The sequence below is a fragment of the Cydia amplana genome, chromosome 19, assembly GCF_948474715.1.
Source record: "Cydia amplana chromosome 19, ilCydAmpl1.1, whole genome shotgun sequence".
Classification (NCBI taxonomy): Eukaryota; Metazoa; Arthropoda; class Insecta; order Lepidoptera; family Tortricidae; genus Cydia; species Cydia amplana.
In genome coordinates this window covers 11,932,995-11,954,931 of record NC_086087.1, presented here as the reverse complement: position 1 = coordinate 11,954,931, position 21,937 = coordinate 11,932,995, and the positions used below count along the sequence as shown (strand labels likewise).

General features: G+C 42.7%; 1 protein-coding gene and 2 non-coding genes across 3 annotated transcripts in view; 1 reads left to right on the top strand and 2 right to left on the bottom strand.

Annotated features, from left to right (window-relative positions):
* The window catches only part of LOC134657173 (armadillo repeat-containing protein 2), a 29,776-nt gene that overhangs the window by 6,406 nt on the left and 1,433 nt on the right, over positions 1-21,937 (bottom strand). The window contains exons 2-18 of the mRNA XM_063512727.1: positions 18,653-18,775; positions 12,888-13,032; positions 11,931-12,033; positions 11,170-11,302; positions 10,525-10,626; positions 9,940-10,093; positions 9,100-9,307; positions 8,885-8,987; positions 8,359-8,531; positions 7,947-8,143; positions 7,277-7,445; positions 6,676-6,793; positions 6,264-6,313; positions 5,991-6,122; positions 5,359-5,503; positions 3,002-3,151; positions 2,209-2,442 (exon numbers count right to left, since the gene is read on the bottom strand). Of these exons, the coding sequence (XP_063368797.1) occupies positions 2,209-2,442; positions 3,002-3,151; positions 5,359-5,503; positions 5,991-6,122; positions 6,264-6,313; positions 6,676-6,793; positions 7,277-7,445; positions 7,947-8,143; positions 8,359-8,531; positions 8,885-8,987; positions 9,100-9,307; positions 9,940-10,093; positions 10,525-10,626; positions 11,170-11,302; positions 11,931-12,033; positions 12,888-13,032; positions 18,653-18,764 (2,428 nt within the window). The 5' untranslated portion in view covers positions 18,765-18,775. The remainder of the gene's footprint in view (positions 1-2,208; positions 2,443-3,001; positions 3,152-5,358; positions 5,504-5,990; positions 6,123-6,263; positions 6,314-6,675; positions 6,794-7,276; positions 7,446-7,946; positions 8,144-8,358; positions 8,532-8,884; positions 8,988-9,099; positions 9,308-9,939; positions 10,094-10,524; positions 10,627-11,169; positions 11,303-11,930; positions 12,034-12,887; positions 13,033-18,652; positions 18,776-21,937) is intronic.
* Trnaw-cca (transfer RNA tryptophan (anticodon CCA)) lies at positions 361-432 on the bottom strand. Its single transcript has one exon. It is a non-coding gene; the product is annotated as a tRNA-Trp (tRNA).
* On the top strand, positions 1,540-1,611 carry Trnaw-cca (transfer RNA tryptophan (anticodon CCA)). The gene has a single exon. It is a non-coding gene; the product is annotated as a tRNA-Trp (tRNA).

Sequence of the window (21,937 nt, the reverse complement as noted above, 5' to 3'; positions counted from 1 at the left end):
TATGGGTTTGATGAAAAAAAAATTTTTGAGTTTCAGTTCGAAGTATTGTTTTTCTTCTATTTTTGTGTGAAAATCTTAATGCGGTTCACAGAATACATCTACTTACCAAGTTTCAACAGTATAGTTCTTATAGTTTCGGAGAAAAGTGGCTGTGACATACGGACGGACAGACAGACAGACATGACGAATCTATAAGGGTTCCGTTTTTTGCCATTTGGCTACGGAACCCTAAAAAGTACCTCTCTTCATATTTCATTTTATAAAATATGAGCCGGTTATATACATACAGTATGACAGTACTAAAGACGTTTTCACGCATTTCATATTCAAAATAACAAAAAGAAACAAAAAGTTTCAATGTGACCCCGACGTGATTTGAACACGCAACCTTCTGATCTGGAGTCAGACGCGCTACCGTTGCGCCACGGAGTCGTATAGCATGGAATGCGAAATTACTGATCACTTCGTGTAGCTATTTCAGTATAGTCTATCGCAAAAATAATTGTCACTATAGTTGACTCTTGGTTTACTGATAATAGTGATAATAATTTTGGTAGATAATGGCGCTCCACAATAAGATAGTACCTAACTAGATTAATTAGTGAAATTAATTAGGTAATCAACATTATCAACAAGTTGTCAAAGATAATTTAATGCATACTATATCCAAGTATCCATTATCTTATAAAGTAATTAAATTTTGATTGGAATGCATATAATATATATTAATGTATTTTTACAAGTATTTACAAGTTGTAATTTATACTTTATTGCACACAAAATAAAAAGTACGTACCTACAAATGGTGGACTGAAATAGAAATCATATTTTAAAGAAAAAGTGACGAAGCCCTCCAGTGGTGAAGGCCGGATTCGGACCGAAATGTCTATGATGTACAAATGGCGAACTTAATGCCTTAAGGCATTCTCTACCAGTCAACCATATAAAATTATTTAGTTAGTTAGAAATTAGTGCGATAAGCACAACTGCAGCTTAGGCGAAAAATCCTGCGTTAAAATCTCAAAACGAGGTTTCATTCTCAACATTTTCCTGACATAACCGACTGCAGACTTATCTTGGTCTAACTCTTAGTGGGCATTCCGTGCGCGTTTCATGAAGACTCCGTGGCGCAACGGTAGCGCGTCTGACTTCAGATCAGGGTCGTGTGTTCAAATCACGTCAGGGTCACTAGGCCCGATGACGGACTGTTCAGGCCCGATGACATTCGCAGGTAGGGTTACCAGACGTCAGGAATTTTGACCATTTGTCAGGAATGCGACCGGAATACGAAAATGTCAGGAATTTTAGTGAATTGACAGACTTTTTTATTATGTATCTAAAAAGGTACATTATACAAATTTACTTACATAAATCCAAAACAAATCTTTAAACATATGCGCCCCCCTCCCCCACCCCGTCGCCGATATGAGTGGCAAGAAAAATATTCGCAAATCAGGAATTTTGTCAGGAAATTCCAAATTTGGATCTGGTAACCCTATCGCAGAGAGGGTAGTGCGCATTCCGTGCGCATCACACAAAGACTCCGTGGCGCAACGGTAGCGCGTCTGACTCCAGATCAGAAGGTTGCGTGTTCAAATCACGTCGGGGTCACAGCAACAGTTTTTTTTTTCACGAATCGTGCCAAGCTTTGCAGCAATTTTGATAGCCCAGACTATGTTGTTATTTAAACGTCATAATTTCATAGAAGTTTGCATAGAAACTTGCACAGTTTCGGCTATCATAATCGCCGCCAGCTTAGCTCGGTCTAACTCTACAGACGTATGACGACTTTTGCACCGACTTCAAACGTATCAGTTGGTAACGCATAGACTTCAAAAAGGATAATATTTTATTTCACCCTTTTTGAAGTCGGTTTTATATTTTTTGTAAAAAGTTTTTATTTTTCCATTTTTAGTTTCAATCGGTGAGTTCGGTTGGCAATCAATTATCCCCTATTTTCCTACCCTTGAGGTTGGATTTTTTTTTTTCAAATTTATATGGGACCAACTTCGGGGTATACCCTTTCCAATAAAAAAATAATTATCAAAATCGAACTACTCTGTAAAAAGTTATGCGTGGTCATACATAAAAAAAATATATACGCGTCGACTTGAGAACCTCCTCCGTTTTTTTCGTCGGTTAATAAAATAAGGGTGACAGCTGGCACCTACAGTGGCCAAAAGCATGTGGCTATGCAACTATACTGACCAATGAACGCCGCAAGGGCCGCCGCAGCTTGCTTGGTGCTGGCGGGCGCGAGCGGGCTGTGAGCGTGCGCGTTCCACAGCGCGCGCGCGAGCAGCGCGGCCGCGGGCGCGTCGCGCGCCGCCGCCGCCGCGCCCAGCGCGCGCGCCGCCGCCTGCCCCGCCGAGCGCGCCGAGCACCCCGCGCCGCACACGTTCACCAGCACGCCGGCGGCGGCGCAGCGGACGCTGGCTTCCTCTGAAAACGAACACGGTTAAAAAAACGTCGACGAGAAAACTTCCCAGTGCGAAATATATGTGGTAGTGCGTAACTATAACTACTCTAGGCGCGGTAAATCATGTTTTGGACGATCATCTACAAAGGTATATCATTCGTTCGTCTGTTTTGTCTCTGTATCACTTGAACATGCAGGAGCCCCCACCCCCGGTTACCGTGATGCTGGAAAGTGGGCAGCGCGTCCAGCACACTCTTTACATATGACCCTCGAGCACGATGAGCCGCCACGCGCTGCGAGTGCGACAGGACAGGTTGCCAAGCAGGCGCACCGCCTCGCACGCCAGAAGTGGCGACTACTACGGTAGTGAAGACTACTTAGTATAAAACAAAGTCGCTTCCCGCTGTCTGTCCCTATGCATGCTTAGATCTTTAAAACTACGCAACAGATTTTGATGCGTTTTTTTAATAGATAGTGTGATTCAAGAGGAAGGTTTATGTATAATGTGTTTACCCGTGCGAAGCCGAGGCGGGTCGTTAGTTTAGAACATTAGAGATAAGAGACGGAATACACCCGAGTTACCGTGATGCAGGAAGGCGGGCAGCGCGTCTAGCACGCCCTCGAGCACGATGAGCTGCGCCGCGCGCTGCGAGCGCGACAGGTTGCCGAGCGCGCGCACCGCCTCGCACGCCGCGTTCGCGCCGCCGCCGCCGCCCAGCCATCGACACGTTGCTAATGGAAACAAAGAAAGATTTCATTCCACAAAATACTTAAAACGGGGTCCCGTTGTTTCCCATATAGTTTTAAGTCATAATGTATTGTTTGTCATATTATCATTAGTCATAAAACTGAAACCGTTAACATTTCAGGATTTTCGTTAGGTTATCCTATAGATAGGTTAGGTTAGGTTTGTTTTATGGCAATCCTGAAAAGTGACGCGTTTCTGAACCAAATCAATTATGACTGACGAAAATTCGGGCAAACAATGCATTATGGCTTAAAACTATTTGGGAAACAATAGAGACCCACTTAAAACAAATCCTGAAACATCAACAGATAATATTATTAGGATTCACTATGTCGTTCAGCATTAACATTATGTTCTTTGTTTGTTTAATTGTTTCTAGATTAGGTATTAGACATGGGTAGTTCGCGAATGAAAGATTCAATTGAAGTACTTCACTTGATGTCACTCGTTCATTCACTAGTTCAGTTCGGATTCATTTAGTTCTTTACTTCAGCAGTTCAGTTTAAAAACCTTTTCATTTACTTGCTCATTTGCTTAGAGAGTGACAAGGACGCCATGTTAAACCTACGATTCATACACTAATTTGTTTGAGTGATATTCAATATGAATTGTATGAAATTATCTATCAAATTCACACACACATACTCCCTCACTTCACATAGGAAATCGGAACCCCCGCCTGACTTACAACTTGGATGGCACCCCACTAACGGCTGTAAAAACACAAACTGACCTAGGCGTTAGGATCTCAGAGGATTTAAAGTGGGAAGAGCACATCTCTACAATGGTAAAAAAGCCAGAAGCCTCATTTACCTCATTAGAAAAGCTTTCAAAACCTTGACACCAGAAATGATGTTAAAAATTTACAAAATGTACGTCAGACCCATACTGGAGTATGCTTTTCAAGCCTGGAGCCCTTACTTTGCCAAGGACATAGATATGCTGGAGAAGGTGCAACGGAGTTTCACAAAATTACCAAGGCAACTTAAGAACAAACCATATGAGGAGAGACTGAAGGAACTGAAGCTCACTACTCTTAAGCACCGCAGAGAACGTGGAGACCTAATAGAGACGTATAAAATACTCTCTGGGCACTATGACCTCAAGGATTTTCATGAAATGTTCAAGCGCAACAACAACACCCGTCTGAGAGGTCATCACTTAAAGTTAGAAAGGCATAAGTCCCACAGTAACCCATACAAACACTTTTTGAGCAACCGAGTAGTGAGGGCTTGGAACAAACTTCCTGAAGATGTGGTCTCAGCACAAAATGTGAACCAATTTAAAAATCAACTAGACAAGCACACCTATACATCAACTTGTCAATGACTACTGTCAATGATTACTGGATACAGGCAATATCAGTTGTCACAACTGCCTGCCTGCTTATAGAATAATAATAATAATAATAATAATGATGCAGAAGGCGGTGATCTTGGACACGGCGCGGATAGTCCGCCGGTTCCTCTCTCTGCGGCCCTGACCACCGGTAGCTTGGGCCCTGCCCTGCTGCCGGCGGCATTCTAGGTTAGGTTTTTTATAATGTGTTTATATGTATTTTTTATTGTTTTGTAAGTGTTTTTATATTTTACTTTTATATTCATATTATAAATAACCTAACGTAAGAGGAAAGATAAATAAAGGATTAATAATAATAAATTCTTCACTCAACTCAATATATCCGTAAATGAGAGAAATGAAACCAGTACTGTTGATATAGATGGATCTGTTGAGCTACTGAACTAAACTGAACTAGTGAACTAAAGGAGTGAAGTACTTCAGAGCGTACGAAAGATGCATATCAATCTTTTCTTTTTAGTGACACATTTTGCGCATGACTATTAGGTATGCCCTAGTCTTCGAAACCAATTCAAACTTCCGTCCGTACAGTAAGTGTTGGCGTGAGGGAATGGCACGGGTAAGTTGGAGTTGGCGTACTTAAAATGGAATCCGAATGGGCGAGCCAGACCAAGCTCTCATGGCACATACTTGTTTACTAAAATAGAGTACCTAGAGCTCTATTATTTTGAATGCATGTAGGTACTGCGCTGTCATGTCTATAGTCCTAATAAATCCGAATTTTCTTGGATACAGCGCTTATTACATCTACACGGTCGCCAGGCCGGCCGCTCGTCCTCGGCGGAACGATCCTCATTCCTCAAGCATATCTAAAGGAGTAAATATATGGTACCTTTGCAGATATCGTCCAGAGGTTCAGCCAGAGGATCGGGAGGCGCAGGCGTCTCGCGGTAGAACGTGACGTTGTTGAGCGTCGCCAGCGCTGCCGTGGCTAATTCTTCTCGGCGGTCCATCGTACCTTCCTCTGATTGGTTGTCCTGAACACACAATAATGCTCGTTAATGGTTGGGTACAATTGCAACTGTGCAAAGTTGCGGAGAAAAAGTGGGAATGTAGGCCCCGAGTTTTGAAAAAGTTGAGGATCCAACCAGGATTAAACGCTACGATGAGAGAAAAGGTATTAGAACTTTTTGCAAGCTAAATTTTTATTTATTTATATATACAAGGAATTCCAACAGGTATGAATGATACATTAGACTTTTTAGATAGCAGTACAGACCCAATTATAGGAACTCGCGAATAGAATTATAAAGGTAACTTCTGAAGAACAGCTTTTGCAAGGTACTACATTTTGGACAAAACTCTCCCGTCACTATCAAGATGATGCAGGCAGTTTGTTAATAGGTACCTACTCGTATTTTTCGTAACGGTGCGTTCAGCGTTCTCCACGCACAAATCACGGCTAGCACGCCCCTTTAGACACAGGTTGGCTACCACTCTCACATCAGTCCATCATCAGCTTACCATCGGTTCATGGGGTTTCTCCGCAAGTTCGAGGCAGCCAAGCAACGCACGCACGGTCCGCTCTGCATGCGCGGCGCACAATCCACGCCCCGCGCGCTCGGTAAGGCACAGGTTAGCTACCACTCGGACTGTCTGAAAACATTACTATCATTCCTTCTCTTTCCAAATTTCCAATGATTATCATAAGCCTGTAGTTCCAAACCAAATTACCATCAGCCACTAGTTCCAAACGAGAAGTAAAATTTAAAAGTTGACAAATACAAGTTGCCATACCTTAATTAGCACGTCTTCGTTGGAGCCATCAGAACCACCCATGTCTGTGCCTGTAATAACACCAATGATCCGCATTATAGTAGACTACCACTGCTACTATGTCTATTAAGCCTATTAAGCTGTAATAAGAGTATAATAAGAGTATATTGCTAAACTTAGGCCTTCCCCATCGATTGCTACAAGGAGTGGTCCTGCGCAGACCAGATCCATTGGCCAGCCGCAGCAGCAACAGCAGCAGGAGCGTCCGACCACTTTGTTAAGGGTTCCATGCACAGACCTCTGCCTGTGGTCGCCACTTTAATGCCCTAAACACGTGTTTAGGTACCGGTACCATCCTTTCTAAGGGCTATGTGGCCCACCAATTGCCACTTCAAGACTTGTCTCTGCTGACGATTTGTATGTATTGTCTCACCTACTAAATGCATATCGGGATCGCTATCCGAATCCCTAACTTCGTGGTCGTTGTTCCTTTTCGTGTACGACTCCAGGATCGTCAGTAAAACGTCCACTCCGCCCTCTTCGTTGTAAATCTACAACAAAACAACGGGTTGCACTCAGGGAGTGCCGGCAGAAGTGAAAACTCAATCACTATTGCAAGTCTGCAGCACTATGTCTAATTGAGGTTAACGCCATCTAGTGTTATTTCGTCGCATTACTTGAAACCCCTAAGCAAATCCCTGTTAGTACTCGAGTTATATTAATACCAGTTAGATCGAAACTCACTAGATAGCATTTAAATCAATAAAGAAAAACTCAATGACATTGAAGTAACAGTTTTTCGATCAGGTCACGTGACCGTCTTACGGTCACGTGACACCTGTTACGAGTTTAACATTTTTTCCCCATCACAAAAAGTGCACAGCGCCGCTAAAGAAGTTTTCACTTCAAAAAATGTGTATTATGTTTGCATAAACTTGACGAATTGATTAAGAACACCATAAAAGAGGGTGTGGGTGGAAATCACAATCAGGGAATTCATAAAACAACGCCTAATCCAAATAAATCCCACTCACATTCAGCCTGGCCTGATCAGTAGCGGCGGCCATGTTGCCGAGCACGTACGCCAGGCGCACGGCGAGCGGCGCCCGCGCCGCGCACGCCGCCAGCGCGCGCAGCAGGGCGCCTGCGCTTGATGGGGCTCCGCATAGCCAGAGGCAGCACGACTCGTTCGCTGAAAGAACACTGGAAAACAATATGTTTAGTATTATTTGAGGGTTCCCTAGAGCACAGAATAAGTAATAGTATTATCATACAGAACGGACACGCACCGCCCCGCCCCGATTCGGATTACCTCGCCCGCGGCAGGCCGCGACATGAATGTGTGCGTAAGTCGCTCTACTGAGATTCGGTCAGGATTCCGTCAGAAACTCAATGACGTGTGTACAGACGTGCCGCGCACACATATAAACGCAAATCATTTTTGATGTATGGCGTGTCCGCCCTGTGCGTAGAGTCTCCAGGATTGCATCATCAGATCCTGACGTAATTGAGAATGGAGTCAAGTAATTATGAAGTAAAACAATCCAAATCGGTCCTCGAAACCCAACACTCCTTTTTTAAAATTAATTAAAAAGATCAAGGTGGTTTTGCACTGGTTTAGCCACCAAAGCCGATTCAGTTTGAAACATGATTCGATTCGAACATCTAACTCGTCAAACGTAAGAAGTTTAAGGTTTAAATCACCTAAGACACCGCGCAACGTTAGTGAGCACAGCGCGGTCGGTATGGTGCGCAAGCGCGGCGAGCAGCTCGCCGAGCGCGCCGCTCGACACGAATGCTCGCGCCGCTCGCTCGCCACTCGCCAAGTTCCGTAGCGCCCCCGTTAGCTGGTAGAGCGCGTGTGTGGACTGCTCTGACACGCCTCGGGGGTTCTCGGCTTTCTGCAGACATGGTAAATCTTTTTAAACATTTCTCAGCAATAAATGATACTACATCACTGTTGTTAACAGGTCTCTTCGAAAAAAGACGAGTAGAAAGGACAAGCAGTAAGATAGTTTACCGCATGGCAACGGAGTCTCCAGTCTGTAGTCTAGTTTATCTGCAAAACACTGAAGTAGGAGCGAAAGAAAATGGATAAAAACTGATTCTGACTTACAGCACTATTCAATATTTTCAAATGCAATGAGGCCAGGTGTAGCGCGCCTGCGCTGTGAGCGAGGGCGCACAGTCGCGGCTCCAGCGCTAGGAAACGTAACGCGCCTGCTCCGTAGACGCAACATTCGCCCTCGGATAGCGGGTCGGCGCGCCCGCAGCCTTCCACTAGCAGCTCTGTCAACAAGGAATGGTCTAAGAGCGGGTGCATCAACCACAGTTGACGGACTGATCAACGTCTGTCAGCAGTGAACTATGAGACTTCCCAAATTTGCCAAACACCGAGAGTCCATTCAGTTAGCAGATGCTGACTGAGCGTTGCGAGGGATGCCATAATTCGTGTTGTGAGTATGACAATTGTCAATGTCTAGTGAGTATGCCGAAGATTATGGGAATTGGAGAAGAAAAAATTTAAAGGAGATCCTGTGCTCCGGGTTGGTATACTTGGTATATCTAAGGTAACGTTACACGAACCTCTACTTGACTAAAATAAATATTAAAGAGATTATTAACAATACACTCTAACTTACCTAACAAATTAGTGTTCCTGAAGAAGTGATCATTCTTGTCATTTCTTGCAATCTTAAAGACCAGTTTGCAAGCAGCCGCTAAATGGGCCCCCGTAACTCTCATCTGAAAATAGTATTCAATTAAATAATACTGTAGTACTGATCACGTTCATTGCTAATAAATATTTAGTGTCTTGTAAAAGTAAAACTCGTTTCCTAAATGGTTTTCTCCTTACCGTAAGCATAGCCCTCGCTATAGCGACCAGCACCCTCTCATCATCACTATCTATGTGCGTGTAGAACGAACGCAGCGCCATGTCTCTGAGACTGGTAGCTGGCATGGACTTCTCGAGGCAGTTCTGAAGGGCCTCCATCAGCAGCACTGTTCGTTCGACGTCTCGGCTGCGCTGGGAGAGGGCCTCGGCGAGCTCTAGCACTGTCATACTGGAATAAAAAGGCTTGATAAACAATTTAAAATGAATGCTATTGCTATTGAAATAACACTTTGTCATCAGAGGGCGCAGCATGGTTCGATTTTTATCGCCTGTCACTATGCTCGTTACTTTCGCACTTACATACTTGTAAGAACGTGAGCAGGCATGGTGACAACTTGACAAGCGATAAAAATGCGACCGTGTTACCGCCGCAGATATACTAGGAACCGAATCATCGTTAACCGCCGATAGACTAAGAGACTATTTGTCGCACCACCTTATTAAATTTTAGGGCCGTTAACAAAAAAAGGCGATCGGAGATTAAGGGTTGGAACTCGAACTCGGCCTTACGCTAAGTACCTACGTAGAATTTCGTAAATTTGCACCAGGCACCAGGAAGGCTTTGTTCGTATTTCTGTCGACTTCTAAGAAACGATATTTTACGTGAATAGTTGGGAATAAGATTCATAAGTGCAAATAAATCTTTGACGACTAAGTGTCGATTGCACCATACTGTCATCTTTAAAGAGTTCGCTAAATTTTATTGTATGGAAAATTTCATAGTAAACCGCCGCGGCGCGGCGGATGACGTTGATCAGTCTGTCAAGTGCGGATGGTGCAACTGGCACTAAGTATCCATACTTCTCCAAGTCTTCAGACGTTGAAGTATTCGGGAGTTGAACTGCGAGATGTTTGACAGGTATGCTCCCCAGCGGATATCCACCTCCAACGTCGTATGACTGTGATTTTGTCGTCGCAAAATGCTTGCGACGTATCCCAGGGTCTGGGCTCAGAGCTACGAACAATAAGAATTCAGATTATAATCTGAGTCCCAGAGGCCCTTAAAAAAACCAAATTAAAGCTTCTAGGAGGCTAGTTAAAAGTTACAAGAACTGAACTTTCAAGTTGCACGAAGCTAGGCAAACGGTTGACAATAAACATGTAATTCTTTGCCTATTTGAAAAGCAGCAAAATTATGTTCAATATACCTTGTAATGTGGTAAATGTCCACTTTTAGTGTTTAGCAGTAACGCTTTGGTTTACTGCGACATAAACGCATATTGCTTGTGTCAGCGCAACCTAACGTGTATAAAACAATAGGCATTTAGAGAATAAACGTTCAGAATGTTCTTATACTATCACACATAAGGTGTTTGACTTCTACTCCCATCACCTGCTCGAAACTCATATATAACAGGCACTATCCTGTTATCTGAACCTACTTACATTTACTGTTCAGTTCCGTACAAAAGTCGTCGCCAGCACTTTCTCTTCCCAGAGGGCGCGTTATCGATATGATATTGGCGAGATCTACATCGCTCTTCGATCCTGAAACATTCGACTTTTAAGTTTTTATATAAATGATGTGAACGTGAACTGCCGCCGCGGAGCCTGGTCTGCTTGACCATACGCCGTGTTGTACAAACAGTTAGTATTCGTAGCAGTCTTTCTTTGGCAATTATTTATATTATTTACAATCGACGCCGCGCCGGCTGAACGCCGTATTGCCATAGAGAAATATAGTAAGACACGAGTGCTCACATGCTAAACAACATAAGACTTTCCGATCGGTGCTACATCTATTGTCAAGTAGCAGTACTGATAGTTCCGCTACTCGATGCTAGATGTAGACACTGAAATTAATAGTCTTTTTGGTACCAAAACTGATGTATGGAGGGAGCAATCAATGTATTTTTTTCTCTATGGTATCGCTATGCTCGTAACTGGATCAGTGCCTGCGCTAACTTCTGTCTAATTATCGTCACGCACTGATAATATGCTGCTGACCGGCACAGGTGACATAGGTTTAAGGTTTCCTTATCTGTTTCCACGTGTCGTTTTATCAAAGCTTTTCGAAGTTAGTGGACTCACCATCAGGCGTGGTCTGTCCCGTAGTGTTCCTGCGATGCAGCGGCTTGCTCTTCCCGCTGAGGTGCGGGAGCTTCGGGAACGCGCTCCAACCCTCGACAGCTTTTTCTGTAGACTGATGAGCTGGCTGGCGGGCCTGAAGATAAGAAGCAGGGCATTTACAGCAGCGGTACAGGTACGTACAGATATGGTAGTTTATTAGTTCCAGTAAAATGTCTAATTGTTAAGGTCTAGCGGACAAACAAAGTTCAGTGACAAATAGCTTTTTGTTTTGATAACTACCGCGGGGATCAAGCGATATAAAAGGGGCTGAAGGGGCTTTAGCCGCACCACGCCTTATATACATTGAACTTTTAACTTTTATTTGTTTTTAAGTACCGCAAACCTTAACAAAACCACTCGGTATACTTCGGCTGATGGCCGGATAGGATTGCCAACCTAAATAACCTAGCGTACCTACCTAGCGTACCCAACTTAAAGGCTGGCAACGTATTTAACTCCCTCTGCTTTAGCGGGTGTCCATGGGCGACGGTAATCGCTTACAATCAGGCGATTCGTCTCTTGTTAGCCTCCGATATCATTTTAAAAAAGATGGTGATATGCCGGAAGACGTGATCAAGTGGTACAGTCACCACACGTGATTGTTGCGTTATTTACGGTCCTAGCTAAATTGGTTGTTCCATACTTACGCTACGGAATGTCCAATGTAGCTAGAACCCTAAATGGCGTAACAATCACGGAGCGTGACTGTACAATAAACTTACGGCCTTTTTCCTGGTGTTCTGCGTTTCGAGATACAGAGCGTGGTTGATTTCCTCCTCGACGCGAGCATCCTCGCTGCTCTCACACAGGCTCAGGTGTTTAAGGCTGCAGGTGACAAGAGAAAGGGACAGTAAGTACTATTACATGATGATGAATATGATGAATGATGATACTCCACATCCATTTCGGTCACAGCGACTGTGTGCTCTAGAGTAGGCATTATTAACTGTCACGTATTGTCTTTAATACATGTAAAGCAGACACACGCCTGGCGGCTAGAGGACACACAAGTACAATACTTAAGGCTTCGGCACACAGGTGCGTTTTCCGGGCGCGGCGTGAGCGGGGCGCGCCGCTTTTACATACAAAACGCTCACGACCCGCTCACGCTCTGCCCGGAAAACGCGCCTGTGTGCCGAAGCCTTTAGGTAATGACTGGGCGGCCAATGGTCCCTCCGTGCCTGAGGGACTGCCGCGAACCACGTTCGACGTGTTGCCTCCCTGTCACACTTACGTACCTACGAATTTACAAGTGCGACACAGAGGCAACTCGTCGAACGTGGTTCGCAGTAGGCCCTCTTCTGAGCAGTATCTAATACCCACTGTGTATGTGTGTGTGTGTGTGTGTGTGTGTGTGTGTGTATCTCTTGGTGTAAACGGGGAAAGAGTACCGCGGAGTACCGCTGCCCTTGCTGCATAATAACTCCGCGGGCTGGATGGCAACCGGCGGCGCTGTAAGCGGCATAATTATCAAAACCGTTCATACTTTTAGTCGAGCGCAATAGCCTTGATTGGCCGCTCGCCGCGCCACCGTGCACTGATCGCGTGCGCCAAGTCCGCTGACTAACGCTCCGTTAATATCCATGGACGATGTGACATCAGAGGGTAACAGTAAGCTGCAGAGATAACTAACCCCTGCCTTGAAATTTGTTTATTATCTCTGTAGCTGTTACACTTACTCGAACGCACTGGGTGGACGTGGGTCCCTCCTCGCCCTTTCTCCAAACAGTACGCGCTGTGGTTCTCTCGGTGTGAACGGGCGGCGAGTACGCAGCGGGCGGAGCGCGCCACCGCTTCCGGCGCTGCTCGACGCTCCGCTCATGTCTGTAGACACAAAGGTACTTGAGAAACTCAGGTATAATAAAACTAGAGGTTGCGTTGCGTCAGGCGTGACTCACTCCGTGATTTCGTCGCGTCGCTACAAGTACATGCGGCCCACACCAATTTTGGTGTCTAGCCATAGTAGTTGCCGCACACCGCCACGGAACGGGGACGCCTGCTCGCGCTAGTCATATCTGTCGTAATAGACGCGTTTGGTTAGTGAAAATCTTCTGTACCTAGTACTATTACTTATACCGTGGTTGCGTGTACGAAACCTTGGTCACTATTTCTTCAGGCTCCGTAGACAACATGCCAATCGCTAACGCTCCGTAGCGAACGAAATGCAACTGTCACTATCACACTAATATGGAAGAGTGATAGAGAGAGACAAAGCGATTCGATTGCGAAACGATAGCGATCGCCACCTTGGCTAGGCCGCCTGTCTCAGTACTATAATTTAAAATTATGAACTCAAAATCCTAATCAATCATTAACCCCACATTAAATTTAAAAAAAATACATAATTGTAAGGTAAGGTGGGGTAAGGCGAACATAGTTTTGTCGGGGAAAGACATAGGTACAGTATAAAAATGCCATACAAGTGTTTGTCTCGCTCCGTTGATAGTGATTTCCCATCTTACCTTATAAGTAGTTATTTTTTGAGACATTAATAAACCTCATGCGCAATAACAAGCAGCAATTTATTCCATATCTGGAACCTTAAATCATTTAACTAGTTAACTACCTACACACCCAAAAACGTTATCGAACCCACAAACTTACGATCGGTCAAGTATACCCAGTTCTACAACCTCTCTGAATAATTAAATCTTGAAACAAATCGCCGCCATTTACGGCGGGCAGTGGCGTATACAGGTACTGCCCTCACCCCGGCAACAGAGAAACAAGGCCGTAGGGGTGTACCTATAGGTGTAGCTTACCGCAATAACTGTGTAGTGTGAACTATGAGTGCATTAAACCTTCAGCAATACGTAACGGCGACCTAATTTCAATGTGAAAACGTCATTTAAAAATATCACCCGCGCAATATACCTATAGGTACAATTAGCAAAACTATTAACTTAGCACCCTTACATACAAATATGTATGTTTATATGCAGGAGTGCTAAGCTAATAGCTAACCTTATTGTCAAATCTATTTAGAAAATAATGCAATGCATGCAGAAGTAAATTAGTACCTATGTACGTGTTAAATACTTATCTACCTAAGATCTAGTGTATAAATTGTGTATGTACCTTATTTGACATTAAACATTATGTTTTATGAATAAATAATCAATCAATCAATCAATAATAGTGTTGCTGACTGTACATTGATAACGCACAAGCTATTAAACAATTTAAATTTGAAATATAAGTACCTTACCTATTCTTCAAACAAATGGAAATTGGAAATTCAAATCTCAACAGGGTGAAATGGCGTTGAAAGGGTTAGAAATTTGGCGACATTTATTATTTATAATTATGACTTACATAAGACAGGTAATATAAAAGTATGTAAATGGATTATTGATTTCACATTACCTACTCCTATACTACTCAGTCTCGCTACGTCGCGTCGCTACTTAAGTGTCTTAAGTGGGCAAGTATTATTTAAAGTAAGTAGCGTTCGCGTGTTGACCGCCGGGGTCAAATACCGCCCGCGACGGGTAGAAATGCCAACCAACTTCAAAAGAAAATGGAAATAAAGATTTATTTTATAAGCAATGAACATGGAAACCTGTCAAGTCGAGAGTAAGGGCCAGTTGCACCAACCACATTTGACAGACTGATCAACGTCAGCCGGTGCGCCCCGGCGCTTTACTATGAAACTTTCCATAAGTACATAAAAATTTAGGAAACTCTTTAACGATACGAACAGTTTGATGCAACCTACCCTAAGTTACCTAATTTAGGAGTCCTTTTATTGCAATTTAAAGCAGGGCTATTTATAAACGTCTACATTTCTCGTCTAAAAGGATAAGTACCTATATCGAATTTCTATGAAATTACGAATATAAACAATCAAATAGGATACCTGATAGGTATATTGCAGGTAGCAATCACGATCCACATTTAGAATGTCGCAGTTTTATTACAAGCTTGATAAAGCCACTTACGAAGAGTCATTGCGTAACTTTTCATATTTATGAGCTTCCATTCTGCTTTCTTTGCGTGAAATAGTCAAATTAACTCGTATAAAGAAGCGAAACCGCGGCCCTGAACATTTTCGGCAGCTTTTTTATAATCCTTGACGTCGCAACTTATGTCATAACTCATATAGGTATGAGTCGAGTCTGACATGACTCACATGACATCTGTTAGTGTAAGGCCTGAGTGGACGCTCGAGTGGGGCGTGCAGCGGGGCGGGGCGTGCGGCGTGCATGTTAAACAAATGCAAGCGTATAGTAGCGGCCTTAGTGCACGCTGCTCAAATCACTTGTGAGCCCGACGCCACGCTGCACGCCCCGCCGAACGCTCCGCTTCGAGCGTCCACTCAGGCCTTACACTTAGTCTATTACCTATTATTCATAGTCACGAGCATCTAAAAAGCAAAATGAACAGCTCTTTGATTTGCGTTCCTTTTTTTCAATCGGTTTTTCATTATGAATGACTAACTCGCAACCTAAAATGTTCACATAATGTAGAACCTTATTTAATATACAACTTGCAGCCTGTTGCAACCCTAAATAATTATTCTACCTTTGTAAAGCTCTATTCTAGCAATTTTAAAGTTTCTGTTCACAAAGCTAGATTATTATCATTTTAATCCAACTATTTAACAATAGACCAACCCATGGCTTAAACTTATAAGTAGGCTTGTAGTAAAGTATAAGGTGTAGAGTGTCGTTCAATTTTGCATATGTAGAAAGGAGGATCCATACCATAAATCGCTTAAGAAAACCATTGTAAGTGTGACCTCCGATTCCTTACATTTGCCGCTGATTTAAAGATCAAGTAACGCTAGGAACGAAAACACAAAGGACACAAAAGAATGTAGCTGGAAACCAATTCTATTTCGAAATTTTGATATGGTATAAACTGTAATAGATGTCGTATACTAAAGAAAAAATAACCAATCCCTCCAGTGGCAAATTAAAATACACAAAACACACATCAAAATCTATAATGATATATTATAAACGCTAAGTTTAGTCTGTCCGTCTGCCTGTTACCGCTTCACGACGCTTAATCCGCTAAACCGATTTAGACGAAATTTGGTATGGAGATAGTTAGAGACCCGGGGAACATAGGGTAGTTTTTATCAGTCATTATCATCATTTCATGCAGACGAAGTCGCGGACAGAAGCTATTAGTATTTAATATAATAATTTGATTTGTTCCAAAAGTTGGATTTGATATGGTTTGAATACATTGAGTCTGCGTTCTCCGCTGCACTAATCAACGTGAGCCGCTGACGCTGCAGCGCGCTGATTGCAATGCAATCAGAAGGTATCTCGCTCGCACTTATTGGTGGTGGTCGTATCAAAATAAGACAAAAACTATAACAAATTTGTAATAGAGTCGGACTTCTAGTTTCGCGTGACTGGATATAATTTTATTCACCTCCACAATGTCGTGCGGAGCGAAAAGAAACGAAAAAGGGTTCGCTAGGAAACGCATTATAACTAAGGCGATAATCGTAATGGAAGGTCTGATGTTGTAACTTATCATTAAAGACTGTTTTGTTCATACTTGAAAACATTTAAAAAAAATTATTTTAACATGAAAACAGCTTCTTAAAATACGTAATTTTGATCGAACTCATCGATTACTTTTTTTAAAATAACAATTCAATACCAATGATATCCGAGATCCCGGGCACTCACGGCCGTCCGCTCGGTGCTCAGCGAGCTGCGTTCGGAGAAGGACCTGAACTCACTGCACCTTTTAAGTATGTGTTTCGTGTAGCTCATCTCTATAGAGTGCGGCCCGCGCTCCGCTGATACCTAATCTCGGCAGATGTTTTCCGCGTAGAACGGTGCGCCGCCGGCGCCGCGCCGCGCGCCCGCTCCGTATGAGATGAATGTGAAATTACCTCCATAAAGCGCCGCCCGCGCTTCGCTGATATTCTCGGCAGATGTCTTCCGCCGTGGCGGCGCGTAAAACGGTGCGCCGCCGGCGCCGCTCGCCTCGCTCCGTATGAATGAATATGCAGTTACTTACCTCCATATAGCGCCGCCCGCGCTTCGCTAATAATCTCGGCAGATGTCTTCCGCCGCGGCGGCGCGTAGAACGGTGCGCCGCTGCCGCCGGCGCCCAGGGTTGGGCAGTATTTCAATTACATGTATTTGAAATACAAATTAGTATTTTGTATTTGTATTTCAAATACTACCTCAAAAGTATTTTGTATTTGGTATTTCAAATACTGCACTCACATGTATTTAGTATTTTGTATTTCAAATACTTCAAGCTTCAAAATACATTTCTATAAATACATTTTATTAAATTCTATAATCCTAAAATGTCTAATCTCTCGCACAAGCTGGGAGCCGACCGCGAACCTCCGATCCAGCCGAGATACAATTTTCATTGGCTGGATACTGGATCTATATTAGGTCAACTTCTGCGTGGAACTTTTCGTTTAAATCTAGGGGATAGGGTCATTGCAGTAGTTTCCGTCCATGCGCTAGTTTTCGACGACTTGACGGATTATCAAATATATATTTCATTTTTAATTTACTACTTTTTGCGAAATCTTCATCTTCCTCGCGTTGTCCCGGCATTTTGCCACGGCTCATGGGAGCCTGGGGTCCGCTTGGAAACTAATCCCAGTAATTGGCGTTGGCACTAGTTTTTACGATAGCGACTGCCATCTGACCTTCCAACCCAGAGGGTAAACTAGGGCCGTAATTGGAATTAGTCCGGTTTCCTCACGAAGTTTTCCTTCACCGAAAAGCGACTGGTAAATATCAAATGATATTTCGTACATAGTTCCGAAAAACTCATTGGTTCGAGCCGGGGTTCGAACTCGAGACCTCCGGACTGCAAGTCGCACGCTCTTACCGCTAGGCCACCAGCGCTTCCTTTTTGCGAAATATCATTGTTATACATATGTGTATGTAGACAGATATATTGCTTAGACGCCTTAGACATAAGGATTGAAATCAGTCCAAATTTGTGCAAGAATGTAGGTATATATTCAAATTTCGTCAAGTGGACGTAAACTAGAGCTGGACGAAAACTAGCGCAATGACCCTATAAGTTTATATGAAAGGATATTCGTTAACGTTAAAACTAAATGCTAAACAAAAAAATAAATAAAGGTATATTTTGTAATTGAAATACATTATTTTAAACACTGTAATTTGTATTTTGTATTTCAAATACCCGTCACCAAAGTAGTTTGTATTTTGTATTTCAAATACTTTTAAAAATGTATTTTGTAATTTGTATTTCAAATACGTGGAAGCCAGTATTTTGCCCAACCCTGCCGGCGCCGTGCCGCGCGCCTCGCTCCGTATGAATACTATGAATATACAGCTAACTTACCTCCATAAAGCGCCGCCCGCACTTCGCTAATAATCTCGGCAGATGTCTTCCGCCGCGGCGGCGCGTAGAACGGTGCGCCGCCGGCGCTGCGCCGCACGCCTCGCTCCGTATGAATGTGCAGTTAACTTACCTCCATAAAGCGCCGCTCGCGCTTCGCTGATGATCTCAGCAGATGTCTTCCGCCGCGGCGGCGCGTAGAACGGTGCGCCGCCGGCGCCGCGCCGGGCGCCACGCTCACCCATCGCCTCCGTTTCTGCACAAACATTTCTGACTTTACAAGTAGGTACAATATAAACAGGTCACAATGTAAAGAAATATCCATACATAGTGACTCGTTCTCAATGTTCGTAAGTGTAGAATAAACTATTGGGTTTAGGCATTTAGAGTTATGGTTTTATTTTTACTATTTCCATTTAGTCCACCCTATTTCCAGTAGTTAACAGTCAGCTTGTCACCTCTATTTCTCATCCACGAAACCATACGAAACCTAGCAATGTCTTCTGGTTGCTAACTGCCTCCGTTAATGTGCACGGAGTCGCTAAGGTAGTCGCTAAGGTATTTGCTCCTCTATACTTCTAGGTACCTGTTTACAGTGTAATAGGAGTATATGTTTTGTTGTTGCCTCTTCTTCCATGCACGCGCGAGGTATAGCAACAACACTTAGCTGACCAATAGTGGGTCGTATATCTTGGCAATAAAGCTTATAAACAGTCAGTTAACAGTGTGGATGATACAGAGGTATAAATTATTCGATTAGTAAAACTAGGGCGCGAGCAAGGCCGCGTGTCTGCTTGTCTAATTGTCTAGCTAGCGCAGCGGTCGGCAACCCGCGGCCCGCGGACCGCATGCGGCCCGTGAACCTGTCACTTGCGGCCCGCGAGCCTCCCTGGCTATTTTGCATGTAATATTGACAAACGACAATGTCTGATAAAGTCATAAATATTAACAAAGTGCGGCCCGCGTCAACTTCGTTAACTACTATGTGGCCCTATGCTGCTAAAAGGTTGCCGACCGCTGAGCTAGAGGAACACGCGATCTGTGGTAAATGTCTACGATTTCCAATTACTTTCTGTTGGTGGTTGACAGTGAATGACAACAGGGTTGATCACAAAGGTGGGTTAAAGTTTTGTGTACTTAAGTACAAAAAATTTATACTGATTTTGGTCGCCTGAATCTGAGTTTACCTACCCCTATACAAATATTATCATTGCTTTTAACTTCTTGAGTGATTTCCAATTTATACAAATGCAATGCACACATTAGGTCCTTGAAATAAAATATTTATAAAAAGAAACAGGGCACACACGTACTCGTACTTCTAGTTCTCACGATATTAGTCCCTGAATAAATAAAACATTTAATCATAGATAGTAAAGGACAGAGGAAATTAACATTCATTATTTTTATAGTTCATTTTTTTAGCATTAGAAAGAACTTGCAAGAAGGTAAGCGATCTTGATCTTGACATGTCTTTTAATAGAAAAACGCTTTTTAAAAATCAAAAACTATTACTTATGAAAGCAGAAGAATATAAATGATCGTAATTAGATTCATAATTACAATAATACAATTAAAAAAAACACAAACAAAAACACTAAAACTACCTTAAAATAAAAAATAAAAAAGCACACTAAACTATAAAGTAACCTACTTATCGCCCCCATTCCGACCCCCACCCAGCCCAAAAGTGCCAAAGATACTAGCGGCATTACCGCGCTGGATGGCAAGCGATATCTGTTGGACTAAGTAGGAGCCTGAACGTGGATCGCACCCTCTGTCACGTAGACGCCGCCCCAAGTCTCCAACCAACTTCTTCGCCTCCGAACACCACGGCCCAGCAGCTTCCACCGCGACCGGGACAAAATCGTACGCTGGTTCCAGGTTAGCGTATTCATAATTAATACATAATTCATAATTGCTACATATTTGCCGTAACTTATTTTTAAAACGTGTTTTTCAATTAAAAGACACATCAAGATTGTTTACCTTATTTCTAATGCTAAAAAAAACGAACTATAGAAAAAGCGGCCAAGTGCGAGTCGGACTCGCCCATGAAGGGTTCCGTATTTAGGCGATTTATGACGTATTAAAAAAAACTACTTACTAGATCTCGTTCAAACCAATTTTCGGTGGAAGTTTACACGGTAATGTACATCATATATTTTTTTTAGTTTTATCATTCTGTTATTTTAGAAGTTACAGGGGGGTGACACACATTTTACCACTTTGGAAGTGTCTCTCGCGCAAACTATTCAGTTTAGAAAAAAATGATATTAGAAACCTCAATATCATTTTTGAAAACCTATCCATACATACCCCACACGTATAGGTTTGATGAAAAAAAAAATTTTGAGTTTCAGTTCTAAGTATAGGGAAAATTTATTGTTTTTTTTTCTATTTTTGTGTGACAATCTTAATGCGGTTCACAGAATACATCTACTTACCAAGTTTCAACAGTATAGTTCTTATAGTTTCGGAGAAAAGTGACTGTGACATACACGGACAGACGGACAGACAGACATGACGAATCTATAAGGGTTCCGTTTTTTGCCATTTAGCTACGGAATCCTAAAAACGAACCTATATCATTATTTATTACCTATCATAACATATCATATCATGTCATATTTATTCATCAACAATACAAGATTGTGTTTGAAATACACTTAGTTACAATATAAAAGTGGTAACATTTTGAAAATAATATGACAATAAGTCTTGTGTCTTTCTTACTAATGTAAAAAATGTAGGTACATGGAAGAACTTCTGAAGCTCTCTATATTTTTGTATGGGGATCAAAGTTTTCCATTTTTTTATTTTTTGCGAAATTTTCCCGAAATTTCCTAGTATTCCCTAACTTTTTGGAAACTTCCCGCAACTTGTACAGTCACCGTCAGATATATCGGAGCGGCTAAGGCTCTCACAAATATCTGAACACGCCTCTATTGTCAGGGCGTTAGAGTGCGTGTTCAGATAATGTGAACACCTTGACCGCTTCGATATATCTGATGGCGACTGTACCGCACGGGGTAAAGATCGACCCCGAAAATTATTCTTAAGACATATGGAACATACGAGGGGCGTTCAAAATATTCTCGGTATTGATATCTTACGACCTCTTCTAAAATTTCTTTCGTTACTGGCCGCTAAGGTTTATTCATTGACATTAAAAAAAAGTATAATTCGAACCGAGATAGTCTTTTGTTTTTCTGCAATTGCTGAACAAACATGAACATCATGTGCGAATTGACAATGTTAACTAAATTAGAACATCGATGCGTGATAAAATTCTTGACAAAACAGGGTAAAAATCAAAAAACCATAAAAGAGGAAATGGATTGTGTTTACCGTGAGTCTGCTCCTTCTTTATCTACCATTCAAAAGTGGTCAAGCGAGTTTAAACGCGGAAGGGAGA